General features: G+C 56.7%; 13 protein-coding genes across 20 annotated transcripts; 6 read left to right on the top strand and 7 right to left on the bottom strand.

Annotated features, from left to right (window-relative positions):
- Window positions 1-375: 375 nt before the first annotated feature.
- KVP18_001389 (uncharacterized protein) lies at window positions 376-1,656 on the bottom strand (the record flags this gene model as incomplete). Its single annotated transcript, XM_067951366.1, has 1 exon — window positions 376-1,656. One exon carries the CDS (start codon window positions 1,654-1,656, stop codon window positions 376-378), a length of 1,281 nt encoding a protein of 426 aa, XP_067808727.1.
- A 31-nt stretch (window positions 1,657-1,687) lies between these two features.
- On the bottom strand, window positions 1,688-2,863 carry KVP18_001390 (uncharacterized protein; the record flags this gene model as incomplete). Of its 3 annotated transcripts, XM_067951368.1 has the most annotated exons (3): window positions 1,741-1,761; window positions 1,790-2,594; window positions 2,622-2,863. In XM_067951368.1, 3 exons carry the CDS (start codon window positions 2,861-2,863, stop codon window positions 1,741-1,743), a joined length of 1,068 nt encoding a protein of 355 aa, XP_067808729.1. The 3 variants fall into 3 exon arrangements, with proteins under 3 accessions (XP_067808728.1, XP_067808729.1, XP_067808730.1); XM_067951367.1 differs by lacking the exon at window positions 2,622-2,863 and having other exon boundaries at window positions 1,688-2,542; XM_067951369.1 differs by lacking the exons at window positions 1,741-1,761; window positions 1,790-2,594 and having other exon boundaries at window positions 2,618-2,863.
- A 90-nt stretch (window positions 2,864-2,953) lies between these two features.
- Window positions 2,954-3,493, bottom strand: KVP18_001387 (uncharacterized protein; the record flags this gene model as incomplete). Of its 2 annotated transcripts, none has more annotated exons than XM_067951363.1 (1): window positions 2,954-3,493. In XM_067951363.1, the coding sequence occupies one exon, from the start codon at window positions 3,491-3,493 to the stop codon at window positions 2,954-2,956; it is 540 nt and encodes a 179-aa protein (XP_067808724.1). The 2 variants fall into 2 exon arrangements, with proteins under 2 accessions (XP_067808724.1, XP_067808725.1); XM_067951364.1 differs by having other exon boundaries at window positions 2,954-3,394.
- A 193-nt stretch (window positions 3,494-3,686) lies between these two features.
- On the top strand, window positions 3,687-3,980 carry KVP18_005117 (uncharacterized protein; the record flags this gene model as incomplete). The annotated part of the gene is made up of 1 exon (XM_067949478.1): window positions 3,687-3,980. The coding sequence occupies one exon, from the start codon at window positions 3,687-3,689 to the stop codon at window positions 3,978-3,980; it is 294 nt and encodes a 97-aa protein (XP_067808743.1).
- A 736-nt stretch (window positions 3,981-4,716) lies between these two features.
- On the bottom strand, window positions 4,717-6,240 carry KVP18_001398 (uncharacterized protein; the record flags this gene model as incomplete). The annotated part of the gene is made up of 1 exon (XM_067951381.1): window positions 4,717-6,240. The coding sequence occupies one exon, from the start codon at window positions 6,238-6,240 to the stop codon at window positions 4,717-4,719; it is 1,524 nt and encodes a 507-aa protein (XP_067808742.1).
- Window positions 6,241-6,369: 129 nt separating this feature from the next.
- On the top strand, window positions 6,370-8,658 carry KVP18_001392 (uncharacterized protein; the record flags this gene model as incomplete). 2 transcript variants are annotated; one of them, XM_067951373.1, is made up of 5 exons in its annotated part: window positions 6,370-6,431; window positions 6,461-6,517; window positions 6,546-6,930; window positions 6,960-7,533; window positions 7,562-8,658. In XM_067951373.1, 5 exons carry the CDS (start codon window positions 6,370-6,372, stop codon window positions 8,656-8,658), a joined length of 2,175 nt encoding a protein of 724 aa, XP_067808734.1. The 2 variants fall into 2 exon arrangements, with proteins under 2 accessions (XP_067808734.1, XP_067808733.1); XM_067951372.1 differs by lacking the exons at window positions 6,370-6,431; window positions 6,461-6,517; window positions 6,546-6,930 and having other exon boundaries at window positions 6,954-7,533.
- A 43-nt stretch (window positions 8,659-8,701) lies between these two features.
- Window positions 8,702-9,358, top strand: KVP18_001391 (uncharacterized protein; the record flags this gene model as incomplete). 2 transcript variants are annotated; one of them, XM_067951371.1, is made up of 3 exons in its annotated part: window positions 8,702-8,775; window positions 8,802-8,855; window positions 8,884-9,358. In XM_067951371.1, 3 exons carry the CDS (start codon window positions 8,702-8,704, stop codon window positions 9,356-9,358), a joined length of 603 nt encoding a protein of 200 aa, XP_067808732.1. The 2 variants fall into 2 exon arrangements, with proteins under 2 accessions (XP_067808732.1, XP_067808731.1); XM_067951370.1 differs by lacking the exons at window positions 8,702-8,775; window positions 8,802-8,855 and having other exon boundaries at window positions 8,975-9,358.
- Window positions 9,359-9,410: 52 nt separating this feature from the next.
- Window positions 9,411-10,213, top strand: KVP18_001396 (uncharacterized protein; the record flags this gene model as incomplete). Of its 2 annotated transcripts, XM_067951378.1 has the most annotated exons (2): window positions 9,411-10,112; window positions 10,139-10,213. In XM_067951378.1, the coding sequence occupies 2 exons, from the start codon at window positions 9,411-9,413 to the stop codon at window positions 10,211-10,213; spliced, it is 777 nt and encodes a 258-aa protein (XP_067808739.1). The 2 variants fall into 2 exon arrangements, with proteins under 2 accessions (XP_067808739.1, XP_067808740.1); XM_067951379.1 differs by having other exon boundaries at window positions 9,411-10,163.
- Window positions 10,214-10,246: 33 nt separating this feature from the next.
- KVP18_001397 (uncharacterized protein) lies at window positions 10,247-11,281 on the bottom strand (the record flags this gene model as incomplete). The annotated part of the gene is made up of 1 exon (XM_067951380.1): window positions 10,247-11,281. The coding sequence occupies one exon, from the start codon at window positions 11,279-11,281 to the stop codon at window positions 10,247-10,249; it is 1,035 nt and encodes a 344-aa protein (XP_067808741.1).
- Window positions 11,282-11,403: 122 nt separating this feature from the next.
- Window positions 11,404-12,379, top strand: KVP18_001393 (uncharacterized protein; the record flags this gene model as incomplete). 2 transcript variants are annotated; one of them, XM_067951374.1, is made up of 2 exons in its annotated part: window positions 11,404-11,521; window positions 11,550-12,379. In XM_067951374.1, 2 exons carry the CDS (start codon window positions 11,404-11,406, stop codon window positions 12,377-12,379), a joined length of 948 nt encoding a protein of 315 aa, XP_067808735.1. The 2 variants fall into 2 exon arrangements, with proteins under 2 accessions (XP_067808735.1, XP_067808736.1); XM_067951375.1 differs by having other exon boundaries at window positions 11,501-12,379.
- A 46-nt stretch (window positions 12,380-12,425) lies between these two features.
- On the bottom strand, window positions 12,426-13,838 carry KVP18_001388 (uncharacterized protein; the record flags this gene model as incomplete). Its single annotated transcript, XM_067951365.1, has 1 exon — window positions 12,426-13,838. The coding sequence occupies one exon, from the start codon at window positions 13,836-13,838 to the stop codon at window positions 12,426-12,428; it is 1,413 nt and encodes a 470-aa protein (XP_067808726.1).
- A 79-nt stretch (window positions 13,839-13,917) lies between these two features.
- KVP18_001395 (uncharacterized protein) lies at window positions 13,918-14,829 on the top strand (the record flags this gene model as incomplete). Its single annotated transcript, XM_067951377.1, has 1 exon — window positions 13,918-14,829. One exon carries the CDS (start codon window positions 13,918-13,920, stop codon window positions 14,827-14,829), a length of 912 nt encoding a protein of 303 aa, XP_067808738.1.
- A 334-nt stretch (window positions 14,830-15,163) lies between these two features.
- On the bottom strand, window positions 15,164-18,752 carry KVP18_001394 (uncharacterized protein; the record flags this gene model as incomplete). Its single annotated transcript, XM_067951376.1, has 2 exons — window positions 15,164-15,882; window positions 15,911-18,752. 2 exons carry the CDS (start codon window positions 18,750-18,752, stop codon window positions 15,164-15,166), a joined length of 3,561 nt encoding a protein of 1,186 aa, XP_067808737.1.
- Between the last annotated feature and the right edge of the window lie 108 nt (window positions 18,753-18,860).

Here is an 18,860-nt window from a genome sequence, read left to right on the forward strand (position 1 = left end):
ACCCATAACCCCACCCACGACGACGACCCCGCCCATAACTACATCCACGACGACGACGACCCCACCCAGGACGACCGCAGCGACAACTAGTTGGAGTACAAGGACGACAACAAGCACTGCGACCGCAAGCATCCCCCTCCCGACAACCTCCTCGGGTACAGTGCTCCCTGCAACCTCCAGCTCCTCGGCGCCGGGCGTTTTGATGCCAATTGGTGTGGTCGGTGCGGCGAGCGTCGGGTGCGCCGTCTTGGCGGCGGCGCTCACGTTTCGAGGCCGTCGTATTGAGGTGGGCGAGGCTGACATGGCCGCCCCCCAGGACGAAGTGCGGGATTTCGAGCTCAGTGTGAATATAAACCAGGACTATTACGAGTAGCGTCAGGCTTCGTCGTCCTCGTTGTCCTCAGCCATGTCCTCCATGTCCTCTTCTTCGGATTCCACAGCTTCAGGGTCGCCCCAGAGATACTCCGTCCAGTCACCCTGGTCGTTTTGCTCCCGATCACGAAGGTCGGGGCCCAAATCGCCCCACAATGGACGCCCGCTGGAGTCAATTGGTGGGGCGCCCCAGTTGCCCACGCCGAAGCCAAACTCCGCACCCGGAGGGAGCGGGCAGTTCACTCCTGGTATTCGCAGGCTCGGATACGCCCTCGGCGGGCCGTACCTCTGCATGTTGAAGAGCCACTGGGGCGGCGCCAGAGCCGTGTGCATGCCTAACGCCTCGCGAAGCTTCGACGACAGGTGACCCGGTTTGAACCGGCGCATCTTGATCTCCATCTCCTTCCCTTCGTGGTACACATCTCCAAATTTAGTCAGGTGCGGCTTGACTGCGTACTTGAAGAATGCGTCGTGTAGGGTTTGGTAGTCGATGTCCATGCGATGCTTCTTAGGGCGCACACGCTCGCGGAGCTTTTGTCGGAGAGTCTTGTTTTTTTCGCGCTCCAACAGAGATGCTCGAATCTCCCCAATCTTCGTGGCTTCGATATGGGGTGGAAGTTTAAACAGTGTCTTCTCCATGCCTCGCCTCGACGACAGGTATCTGCGCCTTGAATTCCAGTGGGACGGCACCTCCACCGAGTTCCTTAACGATTTCAGACTGACGAGGAGCCATGGCTCTGGAGACGTCGCATCCCAGGACTCACATACCTCTGGTCTGCTTGCAAACCCCTTCAGTTGCGCGATGGTGGGCCTGTTCAGCAGCTTCCTCTGCTTTCGTGTCAGGGCGTCTTCGCGTTGAGCAGAAGAGCCCAAAGCGTGCTCCAGTAGCCGTGATTTGAAATCTGTCGCGTCGTCATCTCCGTCGTCTCCTTCGTCGACGGCGAACCTTTCTTCGAAGCGTTCCAGCACCTCTCGATACCCGTCCAGTAGCGCCGCCACCTCTAGAGCTGCGGTTTCCTGTGAGTTCGACGCCGTCAGCGCACTGAACGCGACCTCCTGCATGCTCGCAAGAATGTCGCTGTTCTGGGGAAGCACGTAATCGTCCTCCTCAGACTCGGCACGAGCAGTGACAGACTGATCCACGAGCGGCAGTGCGCCATTTTGGTGCTTGAGCAGCTTAGACCGTTTTTTTTTTATTAATCGTCCTATCTTCCTGGCTTCCACTTGATCTCCACGCTTCCTCGCAGATTTCAACGCGGTCTTCAACGACCCATCTAGCTCCATGCGTCAAAATGCAGGTTTTATGTCACTAGGCTCACGCAGGCACTTGTACTCTCCTGCTTCCCGCTGGACTGGGCTGGTGCGACCTCAGTGGCGTCGCGAGTCCTCCTGCTACCGCTGTCTTCAGCGGACTCACCGTGGGGCTTGCCATAGCACTCAATGTGGGCGGGCTCGTCAGCGGCGTGGGCGGCATATGAATGGCTAGCTCGTCTTCGGGTTCGTGGAGGTCTCTGCCATACATGTTGGCCTCCAACTCGTTGGTCAGTTTCCTCACTACGACATCGAGCCCCTCCAACTCGGAGGACAGGAGCCGTCGGCCTGCCATCTCTGTGAGCTTGCTCCGCAGGGTTCCCATGACTCGCACGTCGTTGGCGTCGGTCTGCACAGCAGTTGCTAGCATAGTTTGCAGTTCGCTTATCTGCGGCCAGGTAGCGATCCTCTCGGCCTCCTGCTGCTGCTCCGTGGACGCGAGTCCGCTCGCCAAAGATTGTCGCAGCGAACTTAGGAGATGCACCATAGTGGTGGCCTTCGGCAGCGTGGCTTCGTCCTGGACTGCTCTTTCCAGCTCTGCGACGTCTTTCTTCACGGAGCTGACTTTGTCTAACAGAGTGCTGCTGGTCTGGCCTAGCGCGTAGACCACCTTGTCGTACTGCGACTTCGTTGCCAGCTCTGCGACTTCCCCAACGAGGAAGTCCTGGAAAGCCACGACTTCCTCTGGTGTCGCCAGCCGAAGTACTTCCTCCCTTACAACCTTACTGAAGTCTGTGAATTCGGAGCGTGGCACGAGACCGCCATTCCGCCCCCTCAAACCCACAGCCGTCTCCACAGTATCGAGCTTGTGCTTCAGTTTGCCTACTCGAGACGACAAGCCTTGTAGGTCTTTCACCATCTTCTTCAGTTCGGACTCGAGCCCACTGAAGTCTAGCAGCTTTCCGTAGTGTCTGTATTGCGCCTACGTCTTGTCTCACTGAAACAAGCTAGAATCGGGACGCACTTCGCCACCCAGCAGTATCCTGCCGCCTGGAGAAAGAGCCACAGAGTTATCCAGCAGCTCCGATGCGACGGACGCCTGATCTTTCTCTGACAAAAACTGCATCTGCTGTGCTACTTCGCTGTGGACTTGACGACCTTCGCCTTGCCGCAGCGTTTCTGCGACGCTGCGAATGGTTCTGTGCAGATTCTGCTTCCTGTGCGATACGGCCTGCCCCATTTCGTCAGAAAATGGTCACGAAGATTCGTAGAAGAGTGACAAGGAAAGAGAGCGCAGCACACCAGCATTGTTAGGACACAGACCACCAGATCAAAGGATTCCCATCTTGTTGGAGACCTCGAGTGCCTCGCAGTTAGGGGACAGACGAACATAAGCCTTCTTCTGGCCGTCAGGGCGAATGAGAGTGTTCACCTTCTGTACGGTAACAGAGAAAAGCTTCTGCACAGCCTGCTTGATGCTGGGCTTGTTGGCTCGGGGGTCGCATAGGAAGACGAGCGTGTTATCCTCCTCGATGCACTTCACAGCCTTCTCAGTTGTAAGGGGCGCACGGATGATGCTGTACTCCTTGAACATGCTCTGAGGGCGGGCAGGCATAACGACGCGAGTGCTCTTGATCTGCGAGGCGGCGTTGGTCCGGTTGCGGTTCCTGAACCGCAGGGAGGTACGGACTTTCTTGCGTCCCTGAGCAGTGGACTGCTTGACGGCGCCGGCAGTCCTCTTGGCCTTCTTTACTGCTGCGTCCTTGCTCATGGTGTGACCTGTAGGATGGGGAGAAATCGCCATTAACGTCCGTTTTGTCTCATCTGTGATGGCTGCTGGAATTGCCTTCGTCACAGCAGCGATAGTCATTCAACATCACACAACAGCGTTCATAGTACACTTGTTTGAGAGCAAGCGTTGCGAAAGGCATACTGACAGCGACTGGGATAAAAAAAAATCGAAGCGGCGGCAGGATCTGGGGGCACTCCAGCTGCCGTGTGCACCTCCATCTCACAAGGTGAGGCTGAAAGACGGCTGCCCGCAGCAAAATGGCATTTTCAGTATGGATGACCAGACATCTGGAGCTGATGTTAACTCGCACATCATCCACATACGAGTGCAGCAGCGAAACGGGCGGAAGTGCGTCACGACCGTAACGGGAATCGACCCCGCGTTTGACCAGCAGAAAATGTGCAAGTACTTGAAGAAGGCCATGAGGTGCAACGGGACCCACCTGGTAGACCCGAACTTCGGAGAAATCCTGCAGTTCCAAGGCGATCATCGAGTGGCCGTCCAACAGTTTATCACGGAGGAGGGAATTGGTCAAAGAGAAAACATCAAGATCCATGGCGCTTAAGTGTTTTTTCAACATCACAATGTAGTCGCATACTTCTGAATCTCCAGCTCTCTGGGCACAGGAATGAGGCCTCCGCCCATTACCTGGCGCACGTGTCTCCAGCCTCGAGGCTGCCCACCACCACCAAAGTACGACTCGATGAGCGTGCGCCCTGTCCATAACAGGTATGCTTGCCGACCTAAGACCTGGTTGAAAGCACTCTGCCAGCTTACTGCACTACTAGAGATCACAATGGCTAGGAACATGCTCATAAGCACTACCCCTGAACCTGTAAGGTGTTGGCGCCACTTAAGGCCTGCTCCAATGCCCGCCGTGACCAGGCTGTAGGCCAGCCACAGTATGAAGATTCGCAAGTTCTGCGCGCCCACACAAGAGTTGGAAACGTGGCAATGATGGTCCATCATGATGACGCACCGCCCGCAGACCGAGCAATGGTGCGAGCGGGGAAGCTTCACGCAGCAGCATACGGAACATATATTTCGACTGGCTTCGCGATCGGCAGTGTTCCGTGTGAGGTAACCTGGGTCTCCTAACGCCAGGAAGATCCAGGCAACAAAGGACAGGCACCACACTGCTATGAAGATTAGTCTATGTCACCCTCTCGACTCACTCACACGACAATCCAGGGCGCATCTTCGAGCTCGCGTAGTAATGATGCCAATGCACCGAGATACAACGCTGGGACTGCGATTAGCGCCGGACCCATTTGTGCCGGCAATTCACCGCTTCTTTCTGGTCATGCCAGGTCTAGGTCATTGGTGAGCGGCAGGGTTTCGGGAGGTTCATCGCACTTGGTAGTGGTCTGAGTGGTCTGGGTCTGTGAGACTGCGGACTCGATTCTTCGGGTGAAAATTCGCTTGCAGCTCCGCCCTGGACGTGGAACACTATAGGCGAGATAGAGGAGTATGGACAGGTTCATAGCGCTGATTGAAGCGTAGACGATGTCCACAACCGTCAATCTGCCGTGGGAATTGGCTGCGTCGAATATAGGGCCATGAGACAGTCCTATGAGTCCATTCACACAGAAGGTCAGGCCTATAAGTCTCCCAAGCATGCCTTGAGGAAATAGCTTGTAGAACACCAGGTGCGTCTGAGCAAGATAAAGTGACCGAGCCACTACGGCAAAGAGAGTTAAGATGTAGTCGGCGCTAGTCCAGCTAATACATATTCCAACGTAGGCGCAAGCCATGCTCACGGTGATGGTGATGGGGCACATCCACAAGCCCCGCCAGTCAGCTATGCCTCCCACAAACCAACAAGCCAATGCCTCGACGAATGTCGCTTGGGTGTAGAACTGAAACGCTGCAGGTGAGATCTGCAAATCCAGGCTGACGCTGAAGAAGTTGACTTGCATCACAAGGATGGCAAAGTAAATGTTCCACAGGATGAATGGAATAGTCGTGGCGGCGCGCCAGAAGGATTTGTCCCATAGAAGGGCAGGCAGCAAGCGCACGCAAGCGTCTGGGGATTCTGCGAACCTCCGCTGCGCCAGCGTGGCGGGATTGAAAGGCGCGCTGGGTATGAAGAACAGCATAAGCACCATGACGAAGACGTGGACGAAAAAGAGACCCAGCATAGTCAGCTTGTAGGGGAACCCCACCGTAACGCACATGAACACCGTGAGGTTCGCGAAGTAGTAAACTAGAGTCCGGGCCATCCCAAACGATGCGATCACCAACCCCTCATAACCAGGAAAAAGGTGAACTGCGTCCAACATACCGAGAAAGAAGGGCTGGTCTCCGATGGCAGCCGACAAAAAGCCTAGCGTGTATCCGTCAAAAGACGGGCTCGACAATGCCAGCATCACGTAGCTGATGAGCTTGAAGACCAGGCCGACCAGGCACGACGTCTTCGGCCCCCAGCGGTCCTTGATGACGCCGGCTGGAAATGCGAACAGGAATCCGCCCATCGCAGCCGATGTGGGCAGCGAGGCGAGCGCATTTTGCTGTGCAAGGCAGGTGCCATCGGAGTACAACACATCATCTGGGTCACACAGATGATAGAAAACCTGTCGAAACGCGAACAGTCTACGGAAGGGGGGCCAATTGAACGTCAGAGGTCCTGCCAAGCATGTCGACAGGAGATAGACTGCGAGGAGAGTGTGCCGAGACACTCCTACCGTCGTAAAATCGAAGCCGTAGCGCTTGCCGTGGAGATTTTCGACAATCACCTGGTGAGCGTCGGCTTTGTAAATGAACGTCTCCAACGGCCGTGAGACACGAGCGCTCTTCGGTTCGTGGTGGCGGTTGAATGACGTCATTTTTTCAATGAATGTCCAATGACAGGTAGAACTTGAATACTAAAGAAGTTGAACACTGGCAGGTTACGCCGGAACACGAACACGCCCCCTGGTTCTATCAGAACCTTCGGAATTTTACCAATTACTCTGATGAAACGAGAGCTCAGCGATAGCTGGACTCCGGTGTTGAAGAAAGGCCGCATGGCTCAGACGTGAGCTCCACAAGATCGTTATGTTCCAGACCTTGTGATCCAACGATTGCAGCGAACATGAGCGTAACCTTTAAGCAGAAACGAGTGTAAGGGGCGATTGTACCACTCACACAGTCCTCGGTCCAGCATCATTCGTAAACTGCTGTATAAACTTCTGGGCGAGATTCCCCCGCTGCCTGAACGGGCGGATTTCGCGCAGGCCGAGCGGGCGCTGCGCTTTCGAAACGCGCTGAGCGAATCCAGAGCTCTGAAGGAGAGTCCTGAGGCGGATATCAGATCACTGTCTGCGTGGCACGTCATAGGCGCCCAGACTGCGAAAGAAGGTGGTCGCCAGCCCAAGGTGGTTCTGTACTGCGCACCTTGCTTGTCTCTGAAGAGAATAAACGGACATCCTCGGCAGATGGCTTTCTTAGAACGCCTCAGCAAGTCTGTCGGGCACTGCAGAAGCATCCGTAACACGTTCATAAACGTCCACAGTCGTCAAGACCAGATACTTTGCGTGAGCCCCTCCAACGGTTTTGCATGCAGGACATGCTATCCATCCCCATCGAAATGCCGAAGCGTCACTGGCACAAGTCGGCCGCCCCGAGCAGCGACAACCTCGCGGTGTCCTCCTTCGACCAGGTTATTGCGCGTGGCGCCAAGATGACACAGTCGGTGTCCACCGCCGCGTTAGTGACACCGGAGGAGATGGAGGACCACGGGTTTCCTCTGCCCTCTACCGGTTACGCCCGTGCCTGCCTGGCGACCTGGGACACTCCACCATCGACAGCGGTGACCTCTCTGATCGCGCTGGATTGTGAGATGGTAGAGTTGGAGGACTTTTCTGAGGGGTTGGCCCGGGTGACATTGGTGGGACTTGAGGGCGTGCTGCTGGACCTACTGGTCAAGCCGCAGATGCCGGTACGTGACTACCGAACGCAGTTTAGCGGTGTGACGCGTGAAATGCTCGAAGGCCCCCAAGCTGTTTCTTTCGAGGAGGCAGTCGATCGGGCGCAGCACGTATTTAATTCCACCCCCGACCCCATCATTGTGGGGCATTCTCTTAACGGCGACCTTGAGGTTCTCAGGCTTTGCCATCCTCATTGCATTGACACTACGAGTGAGTCGCCGAATTCGTCTGCATGCAGTTTTGTACCCTAAGGGCGGCGGCAGTCTGCAGGTGAAGCATTCTTTGCAGTACTTGGTGAAGACTGAGCTGGGCCTCACCATGGACAGGACATCAGGCCATGATTCTGCCGACGACGCGAAGGCAGCACTGGCGCTGACGCTGCTCAAGCTGCAGTTTGGAGACAACATAGGAGAGCAGCGGCAGCCCGTTGCTGCTGTGCCACTGAGCTACTTCGTGCGGCCGGACCTCCTACGCGGCGTGCTGGAAAACGACCTTCCGACGGTGCCCCCACGGAAGGGGCGGCTGGCCCTGGGATTCGTCGGTGGTGTCGACGTGGTAGATTCCTGGGCTCACCCTCCAGGTGCGGAGTACCTGGAAGGATGCTCAATGATGCTGGGCCAAGAGGGATCTGAACAGCGCGCCACGAGCATCGAGACCAGTCTGACGCTCAGTCGCTCCAGACTGGTTGTTTGTGTGAACCGCCAATTGGAGCGGCTGTGTTCTGAGCGGCTAGGCCTCCGGGAAACCGTGGGAGTTGACAAAGGCGGCATACGATCCACAGTGGACCGTTTGAGACTGGACGCTCGAGCGAGACTCCTGCAAGGCCTCTTTCGGGCCGACCAAGTTGTATTGGAAAGCCGGCAAGATGTTATCACGCCCGCCACCGGCTGCGTTCCTGGCGAGGACGCCGAGCGACTGCTGCGTAGCATTCGAGAGAGGACTGATCACGCCGCTATCCCCGATCTCTGGGTGCCTCCCGTGGATGCTGACGAGTTGAAGCTGGTGTTGGCCGAGGTGGACAAGGAGATAGCACATATCGCCTTGAAGCTGGAGGTCGGCGACGTGCTGCTCGTGTGCAGTCCTGTAGGAGATTATGCGCGTCACCTGTCGTTCTGCCGCCTGAAGCACTTCATCGAGTTCGACTCTCGGCGCTTGTTCAACCAGGAACCTGCGGTGGCTGGACTCGAGACAGACCGGAGCATGGCGAAGCTCGAGGCCGAGATTGTCGGTGACTGGAGATGGTCACAAATGCTGCAAAGCGAACTGGAGCGGTCGAAGTCCGATTTCCAGTGTGCGTTCGTTCTCAGCGCTGTAAAGGGCGCTGGCCCCTTGTGATGGAAATTGCGACAACCGTTGACTAAATCTCGTGACAGATATAATGATGGACGCTTCTAGGATGGACGCTTCTAGGATATTCCAAGCGTCTTGTGTCTTCTCGTTGGTGACCACCTCGTGAGTCACCGCCGAAACCACCACAGATCGTATCTATACGCGGAGTGGAGATCACTCAGCCTGGCGCTGCTCTCCTGGAGGTGAGTTTGACTCCAGGCCACTATACAGCTTCATCAACTTGCTTGTGGTGGTTGCCGTCTTGGCACGGCCAGAGCGTTTCGTGGAGGGCGCCTGCCAGTTGAAACGGGGTCACCTCGTGATGGCTACACTGTTGTTGGGATTTATGGGTCCTGTGATCTTGATATTCGACGCGGATTTTCGACTCGTGCACGTTTTGCCAGTGGTGTGTCCCTCGGCATGCCTGGTAGGCTGGGCAATGCTTTCCTGGAGACTGAGATACCTACAAAAGGAGAAGGCTGAACGTAATGCTGCAGAGGCTTCGCCGCTGATTCAACCGATGGAACCTTATCTCAGAGATATGAGCTGGGGGTCGCCAAGCACTTTTACGTCTGAAAATGAGGTGGGGTACTGGGGCAGCACTAAGCAGTTCCTGGATTCTGACGAGACGCCAAAACAGGATCACACGTCTATAAGCGTGGGATCCCTCACTACTGATGTTGAAGAGGTACCATTGATGGCATGAAACACTCACACTCACCCTTATCGCCCCGTATTAAATCGCGAATTCCCGGCGTATGGCTCGCCAAGCCCAGCCTTCAAAGAAGTCACATTCCAAATCCAAGGAGAAAAGCAAACGGAAAAAGAAGGCCGATCCCGAGAAAACTCCTAAAAAGAGAAAACCTGGGCAGAAGCCGTCCGTGTGGGACCTCGTCAAGAAGGATGCGCGACTTCCGCGCGTAACGAAGGAGGTTGAGGTGGCGCCGACACCCGAGGAGTCCTTCCGGCTGGGTCTCCTGCAAGATTTAGGCTTCGATTCTCCAGCAGCCGACTTCGAGGGGAGCGTGCTGCAGCCGCGGGACAGCGTGGACGATATATTCTCATCAGCGGTGATGGATGAGGGAAATCGTGCGTTGGGCCTGGACGTAGATGGAAACTTTGTGATCCAAGACGCCGCCCCTGCCAAAGACAATTTCTTCGACTTGATAGAGGGCAGACATGTTGTCTCCGAAAATCTCGACGGGCTGGGAAAGCTGCCTCGATTCGATGGTGCATACAAGGTTACTCGCGCCACGAAATGGTCGGAAGAGCAAACGAACCGACTCTACCTGTGTTTGCGAATGTTCGGCACGGACCACGTGCTGATCCAGAGCCACTTCCCAGAGTTCACCCAAGACCAGGTCCGACGAAAAGTCAAGATAGAGATGCGCAAGGAGCCGTCCGCCACTGAAGACTGTCTCGATAACCCCATCCCCATCACCACGGAGCTTTTTGAAAAGGTGAGAGGTGAAGGCGTCGCAGACAGATTCGAGGAACCATTAACCCCATGACGCACTACCGCTACGAGGACGACGAACTGCTGGCACTGAGCGACAGCTAACAGATAACATAAGCCATGTTCATTTGACAATATTCACATCGACTTCCTGGCAGGCACCGAGACCTCGTGGCTCAGGTTCAGGAGCGAGTCAATGTTGTACTTCTCGCTGATCTGTTCGAGGAGCGAGACCGACCTCGCACCACTGTGGTGAGGTCCACCACTGTGGACCCCAGCCGATTCAATCATGGACTGCGACCGCATGCGAGCATCCGGCATCGAGGGAGGCGTGGAGCTATCCTCCCGGTCGGAATAGTAGACTTCCTCTTTGAAATCCGACACAGGAGGGAAGGCTGCTGCGGAGTGAAACTCTGGAGGCGCAACCGTACGGTCGTCTCGGCCGTACACGCGCTCGGTGAGGTCCGCGGGCATGTAGTGCTCCTCGCCTTTGCGCAGCGTAACCTTCAGCCATTTCCCGTCGGCTGCTGCTCCGTGCATGGCCTTTATAGCTTCCATCGCAGCCTCCCTGGTCGAGAACGACACGAAGCCATAGCCAATGTTTTGACCTAGGGCGTTGGTTTTGAGCTTCACGCTGACGACATCACCGTAGTCCTCGAACTTTCGACGAAGTGTTGCGGCGTTCCAACTCGTGGGAATGTGGAACACAAATAGGTTAGCCCCCGCAGGTCCCCTTTCGTCATAGAAACGCTGTCGGTCCAACTTCCGGTCGTAGCTGTGGTATGTGGGATACGTGGTCGGGTAGTACGGACTGAACATCGAACTGTCTACAGGGAATGCGGGCATCGGCATGATTGGGTACACAAAGGGAGTGGCAGGGTACTGATTCGTGAAGTGTGCTGTTAAGAAGTAGGTGGGATCCGACTCAAAGGGGTTGATGTTGCTGAGCCCGTAAAGAGCGTTGAGAGCTCCACGGAGTTCCTGAAAGGCGTGAGATACGATATTCACTCTTTGACCCACTCTGTATTTGACCTTCGCCTCCCCAGCAGGACTGCCTCGTGTGTATGAGACATTGTCCATTTCCCCAAAGGGCCGGAGGACCTTGCTCAGCTCTGCCTCGGTTACGGCCTCAGGGACGTTGCCCACGGTAATCTCCCATTCAGACCGAATCATTGAAGCACGAAGCAATTTATGAAAATCGCGGGGACAAGTGCACACAAGGTGCGACTCCAGCCAGAATGTGGGGGAGCGGGCTCGGCACGTGGCAACGTAGCGCTTTTAGGCATTTAATAGACATGTCGTCGCACGGGACGTTCCAAATCCGAAAGGGCTTCAGTCAGATAGAGGACGATTATGACGCTTTCTTCTTCGATCAGTACGGAGTGCTCATCGATGGGGTCCAGAGCTTGGGAGGTGAGGGACTCGCAGAGCAGCAACTCAGAGAGTCTGAAGGTGCTGGATGAGCTCCACGCGAGGGGCAAGGCGGTGGTACTGTTGAGTAACAGCCCGTCATTGGTGAAGCACAACATCCCACGGTTGGAGCGTCTGGGCTTCGCCGTCGCCCAGTTGGACGGCTTTGTCACCAGTGGTGAGGTCGCGCTCCCTAGACTGGCGGCGCATGCCTGGGGTCGCAAGTGCGTCGTTTTCGGTTGGGATTCGGCCAGGACGGAGATGCTGCTGGCCGCAGCTGATTGCGAGCTGGCCTCGCTCGACGACTGCGAGTTCGTCATCGCCGAGAGCACCGTGGAGTTCTTCACACGCGAATCGACCACGTGCATGCGGGAGTTCTTCGATCGGGGAGAGATCAGCCAAGGAGTCCTAGCCAGCCTCAGAAAAGCTGCACAGCGCAAGCTGCCTATGGTCGTACTGAACCCCGATATCAAGGTGGTGGGCAGCGCTGGCGAGATGCACTTTCTGCCGGGGTTACTTGCCGAGCTGTACCGTCGTGAAGCGCCTGATGTCGAGATACGTGTCTTCGGCAAGCCCAATTCGGACGTGTTTGAATCTGCGCTCCAGCAGGCACAACACAAGCTGCCGGGCCTTTTGAAGACGAAGGTATGCCACGTGGGCGACAGCTTGCACCACGATATCCAGGGCGCGGCCAAATTCGGCATTGACTCCATGTTGATCACGACTGGGGTACACCGAGATTTCATCCACGCCGAGGGAGTTGACGGGGGCATTGGGCCGCCAGAGATGTGCAAAGTATTGGAGATCTGTGAAGCTGAAAACCTCAAGCCCACTCACGTAATGGACGTAGTTCGATGGTAATGTCTGAGAAATTCCCAGAAGGAGTATCTTATTCACCGAACACGCACTACTCGCGGACAACGCATAAGGGCAGTGTATCACAGCACGCTCGTGTTTTGCAGTACCCGCACATACTTCGCTCGCCCCGAGCGTGTTCGCAGACGACTCCCGCCTCCGAAGGCGGCATAGGCGCAGTGCTCGTGGTCGAGGAGGTGGACAAGGCGTCTTTAGTTCGGAGCACTGCCGTCTCGCAGTCCAGTACGCCACCTGCACGCGTTGCGAACCTAGCCTCGGGGACTGGTCTGGCCGTTTCCACCAGGATGGCCTTGGCATCGCGAGCCGACAGGTTGGGATTCGTTGAAAACATCAGCGCCAGGCAGCCAGCTACGTGCGGAGCTGCCATTGATGTTCCGCTCATCCTTGCTCGGCCTCCGCCTGGCACGCAGCTGACGACGTTCACGCCCGGAGCCGCGATGTCTACGGCGCGGTAGCCTCGTCCAGACCAGGAGGGTAGCCGACCATGCGCATCGGCAGCCGCCACGGTAACCACGTTCGATGAGGGGAATGATCCTGGCTGGTAGGTCTCGACGTCCAGATCTAGGCCGAGGTTTCCAGCTGTGGTCACGAACACTACTCCGTGGCTGGCCAGCATGTCGAACGTCCGCCTGTAGACAGGATCGCAACATCCCAAGGCGCCGGCAGAGTAGTTCATGATCTTGACTCCATGAGCAATAGCGTACTCCGCGCAATCCGCCAGCATAGCCCTTGATCCGCGCGTACACGCGACCAGCTGTACCTGCGGCGCCACGCCGGCGCAGATTCCCGCTACATGCGTGCCGTGCGCCCGCGACACCAGCGGTTGCCCAACAGACCCATCACGGCGGGCGGGGTTCACGCCGTGGACATCGTCCAGAAACCCGTTTTCGTCGTCATCGACGCCGGCAACGCCGGAAGACTCGGATGCATTGTTCCAAAAGTGGCCTTTCAGGTCAGGGTGCTCCAAGTCCACGCGAGTGTCCACGATCATAACGTGCACTTTCGGAGAGCCCTTCGTGATCTTCCACGCCCCTTGCAGCCTTATGAGGCCGGAGGAAGAGCGAAGGCCCTGAAGGATGTGGCCGTCGGCCACTGGATCGTCGGCACGATCGATTGCGTCATGCTGCAGGAATTCGACAGGCATACGCAACAGCGCCGTAAGTAGGGTCAGCGTTCGCTGATGGTCTCTCGAGTCCAGTCTCACGGAAGCGATCGGTATGTGAGGTCGAGTAACCAGATTGAAAAATGGAAAGTCGCCTAGGACCTGCTCCAACGCTGCTCTGTGGAGGTCTGACGCCGAGGAGGTCCCTATAACCAGCATCCCTTGTCCTTTGAAGATCTTCAGGATGAACGTGTTTAATTCAGATAGAGAAGCCCCCCATGTGACGACCCCAGGAAAGAGGGAGCTCGCGGCCGCTAGCGGCAAAAGAAGGAAACCCAACATAACTTTATGCAATTCCTTGGCGCTCGTGCGTGCATTCTGCGCCGGACAAATTGCCGCGCAATATTAACGGCGCTCTTGAATGCTGGATCGGCTGCCACGCCATGTGCTGAAAACTTTGTTATCCTTTTTTGACACTGAGTTGACGATTGACAACAACGAGGGCTTTGAGTTCTACTGCCACGTCAAGCTGAATCTCTCGCGTGTCTCGCGTGCCCTACGAGGTATGGTGCGGACCTTCGACTGTTTCCACCCGCAGGACGTAGTGCGTGTCCGAACGCAGTTCCCAGAGAGGCTGTTGCAGTGCAGATGCTTCTGCTTGCGGTCGAGTCGCCTTCACTTGCTGGCTGGGCTGCACCCAAGCCAACTGATTCTAGGATCCACGACCCATCCAGAGACCGAGGTCTCTTGGTGCCCCCCAGTGGACCGTCTGGCGGTGCGAGGAAATCCAGATCTACCCCGAGCCCTTCCTGTAAAGGTTTTAGACTTGTGGGGATTTTGCCAGCCCCTCCGCGACGTGCCACTCCAACTGCTGTCGCTGAGAATGGACGTGTACAACGACCCTCTTCCGCCGCTTCCTCAGAGCCTCCAGCGACTGGAGTTAGGCCACTACGACCTACCTTTCGAGCCCAATGCGCTGCCACCCAGCCTCCGGAAATTGAAGCTGTTGTCGTTTAACCGCCCTCTGGCCCCAGGCAGTCTACCGACCGCCCTGACAGACCTTGCGCTGTTCCAGTTCGACCTTGACCTCATGCCAGGCGTGCTTCCCGCGTCGCTGTCGCGGCTGGTCCTCTACGTGTTCGACAGGGCGTTCAGAGAGGGAGCGCTGCCGCCGAGACTAACGTTCCTCGAGTGCATGTTCTTCAACAAGCCGATACCCGAGGGAATATTGCCGGCCGCCGTCAAGGAGGTGCACTTGCCGCACTGCAGACACTGGCCTCAGCTGAGCGGGCCTCTCAAGCAGCTGACATTGGATTGGAGACGAGTTCTGTAGGCATAGAGAGATAGACAGTTCTGGGAATTCAGGAGGGTAAACATACTTATCGCATGGAAGTTGGCTGGGGGACCAGATAAATCAGAGCTTGAGTGCTCAAACGTTGCAATACGGCGAACAGCGTTGGTTGGTCTCTGTGTATGTAGCGGCGGCGTGGCTCACGCTAAGCGACTCGCGAATGCAGCCACCACGGCCCAGAGTCCGGAGGGCTCGTCACTGAAGGACTCCGAGCTCAACTCGCGCACTGGCGAGAGCGGACGATGCGAGGAATTGCGACTTCGGCAGTGGACAGACATTTTGAATGCATTTCAAATAATTTTACTATCGTGGGTCATCATACGCTGGTAGCTCGCGTTCGCCACCACTCTCGCAGGCTCCGCTGGCCTTGTGGCTTCAGCAGCCGAAGCAAGGCGTCGAACAAAAAAGTGGATCGGGGATCACGCCAAATCTCCCTGAGCCTCTTTGCTGAGGACACCTGCTCTGTCGTTAAAACTCGTACGACCTCTTTGATTTCGGGGTCGGATATCTCAGACTCCTTGACTTTCTTCAGGTTGACGGTGCATTGAGTGGCGAAGAGCTTTTGAAGCCGCACCACAATCTTGTCAGTGAGCAGCGCAAGGGCGAAGACCCGGTAGATTAGCGGGTTGTCAGCCGGTAGAGTCACAGATATCACCGGCAAGTCGACGTCGAAGGGAACGTATCGAGGCTGGGCGAACCCCACGACGGCGTCCTTTCTGCTGTCGTAGTGCGGCTTGGGAAACGCGAGGATGGCACCCAGCTCGACGAGAGACGAGCTCACGGACGCTAGGACCTCGAAGTCCAGCACAGGGAAGACCTCTCGAAGCAAGTACCTGCCGTCCCCGGCGCCCACCAGACAGTTATAGGCCACCAGACTTGGGCGCGGTGCAGCGCGGGCTACGTTGGATTGAGAGTGGAGCAGTGCGTGCTCGTGAAGGCGCAGCTCTGCAGCCTGGTACGCGCCTCGCGGTACGGATCCATCTGTGGAGTCGAGCCGCTGTGCCAGATGATCGAAGAGGCCGTAAAGGATGCAGTCTGATTAACGAGTCCCAGGTTACCTCACTGTGTAGCGCCTTTCGCTGGGAGAGGCCTGGAGCAAGAAGCCGCAGGCCCTCCACATCGGCTCCATTCGAGTGCGAACGCAACGAGGACAATACCGCCGACTGGGACAGCGATGAGTCAGTAGCCGTACCCATCTGTGGCAGCAGCCGTAGCGAAAGCAGGTACAGTTGGGACGCCAGTGCAAGTCCCTCTGTGCACTGCTTGTGGGACAAGACGTTCTGCGCCGCAAACCGATTGCGGTCTGGGGCCTGTGCGAAGTGCACCGCGATCCACAGCAGGCCATCCAAGTCGGATGAGAACTCAGTCCAGGCGGGGACCTCCACACTGTCTGCCCTACGCGGAATGGGCTGCGTCTGGTCAAACACAACTGATCCCAATGTGAGGAAGGCAATGAGCATGCAGCCCAGGCCTATATACTGTTGGCGATCCACTGATTCCTTTTCCGCGAAGCACCACGCAGGCACGCTGGAGGACTTGCCAGAGAGATCGGTTTCCGACGTGGCCAGCACCTGCAGTAGCATACGAGCGTATCTTGGCGCCACAGGGAACTGCGACATTACCATGCCCAAGTCAGTGATACGGCCAGCAACACCTTCCTTGGGCAAGGCGGTTGCGAGTCCCAGAGGTTTGGCCCGCGCCATCTCGGCCTTTCGCTTCTGAAAATCCGTCGGTGGAGGGCTTAACGCCCCCAGGGTCTCCAGAAGTTCTCGGGCAGCTTTCATCCGGCTGTAAGGCGGAGGGGAGGGGAATGGGAACAGGGCCACGTTGGGAATGTTCAGCGAAGACAGGAACAAAAGAACGCCGTCCAGAGGAGTTTCCATCAAGGGGACCGGAGGGAAAGGTTGGAAAATGTCCTTGTACACCGCGGAGGAGTAGAGCCGAAAGCAGTGCCCGGGGCCAACCCTCCCACATCTGCCTGCTCTCTGGTCCGCGTTCGCTTTCGACACGAAGCACGTCTCGAAGTAAGAAACGCCGCTGCCAGGTCTGAACTTGCGCTGCTTCTCACGACCGCAGTCCACCACGTACCGCACATTGGGGATGGTAACCGAGGTCTCGGCTACGTTAGTCGCGACGACTACGACGCGCTCGTCAGCTGCAGGGGGGCGGAAAGCCTCCAGCTGACTCTGGTGCGGCATCGAGGCATACAAGGGCACCACCCGCAGCTTGCCTCGCCTATCTAGGCCGTGCCATTGTTGTCGCTTCTGCTGAAGCGCGCCGCCGCGGTTGAATCCCAGCTTTTCCGCCAGCTCCTCCACTGACAGGTCTAGTACCGTCTGCCCTGAGGGCGAAGGCTCGTCAGCCGTTTGAAGTAGTCCGAGGCACGTCTCCTCCTCCTCGGAAGGAGAAACCCTAACGCCGTCATCAGCAGTCGGCTCCGACTCCACCGTCTGCGTCTCCACCTGCACGCGCTGCACAAGAGAGTCGAACTCTTCCCCGTCAGCGTCGTCCTCACAGTCGCTATCGTCGTGGTCGGTACCATCGTCAACGAAGATCTCGTCGGAGGACCTGATGGCCTTTACCAGCTGGTGAACCTCTCTCTGTCCCGTCATAAACACCAGGATCGATCCGGCCGGCAACTTCTGGTGGATTTTCATCACCTTGCTCTTGGCCTCGGCTATAAAGTCTCCGGCTGTAGTCTTGTTCCAGTGGACAGAGACAGGGTGGGTCTTCGCGCCAATGCTGATCACGGGCGGTGGAGAGGGGAAAAGGTTCTTGTTCTCAGTGAAGTCACAAAGTCGGAGAGTAGCACTCATAATACAGAGCTTCAACGGCGGCAAGTCCGCATCTCCTCTCTCGAAGCGGTTTCTACGCACCTTAACAGCCCGTGACAAGAGTCCAAGCAGGATATCGGTGTTCAGTGTTCGTTCGTGGGCCTCATCCACTACAATGCAGCCATACTTGGAGAGCAGAAAATCCGACTGGATTTCCTTCAGTAGAATTCCGTCGGTCATGAACTTTAGCCGCGTAGTTTTCTTCACGTGGGAGGAGTCGAAGCGCACCTGATACCCCACCAGGTGCGGAGCGTTCATCTCAGCTGCCACCCGCCGTGCAACCGACAGGGCAGCCACTCGACGAGGCTGTGTCACCGCGATCATCAGTCCATGCGATTCCTCGCATGTCAGTCCCGACTCGAATAAGAATTGAGGCACCTGCGTGGACTTCCCACATCCAGTAGAGCCGATGACGATAAAAACGTCATTCGCGAAGGCAGTTTCCACTACCTCCATTTCCGAGTCGAAGGCAGGGAGTGTCATTCGGAACCGCTCCATCTCAACGGTGCGCGGAAGATCCAGTAGCGCTGATCGCCGGTAGAAGCTGCTGGGGTCGCGGGACCAGCGCGGAGCCTCCTCCTCCGGTTCGAGCGCCGCAGCAGGCCGCTTGGCCTGGTAAGCTGCTTCTTGGCTCGTCACCGGCTCGACGGCCGTTGACTCCACCACGCGCTTCTTGGCTGGTCCCCGGTCGAGCTCACTTTGCACCTGCCGCTTGGCCAGACGTCTATTGGACTCGCTTTTCTCCATGAGTTCCTTGGTGCGTGTGTATAGGTTCTTGACATCTTCATCCTTGACCCCAACAGCCGCTTTTCTCAGTGTGAATTCCCGCTCCGCAAATCGTTTCTTCTTCAGACCGGACGCTGTGCCCGCAAGCATTGATAACGTGTCTCCGTCGACCGCATGCTCAGCCAGCTCTTGTAGGAGGTCGGCGCGTCGAGCGTTGGCCTCAGATTTCCGTCTAATCTGTTCTACCTTGCGCTTCTTCTTCTTGGATAGTTTAGGAGGCGGCTCTGGCGCAGCTGCGGGCTTTGGTTGGGGCACGTGAATGTCCAGCTCCGATTCGGACGACATAATGCGTTGTTTTTTGGGGCGCCAGTTAAACGCGTAATACGACGAACTTTTTATTTTTTCCTATTTTTGGTTATTAATCGGAAAACAAGCAGATGACCTCGGATCACT

Source organism: the organism of the source record quoted next (assembly GCF_019968955.1).
Source record: "MAG: Porospora cf. gigantea A chromosome Unknown PgA_NODE_418_length_18860_cov_346.804, whole genome shotgun sequence".
Classification (NCBI taxonomy): domain Eukaryota; phylum Apicomplexa; class Conoidasida; order Eugregarinorida; family Porosporidae; genus Porospora; species Porospora cf. gigantea A.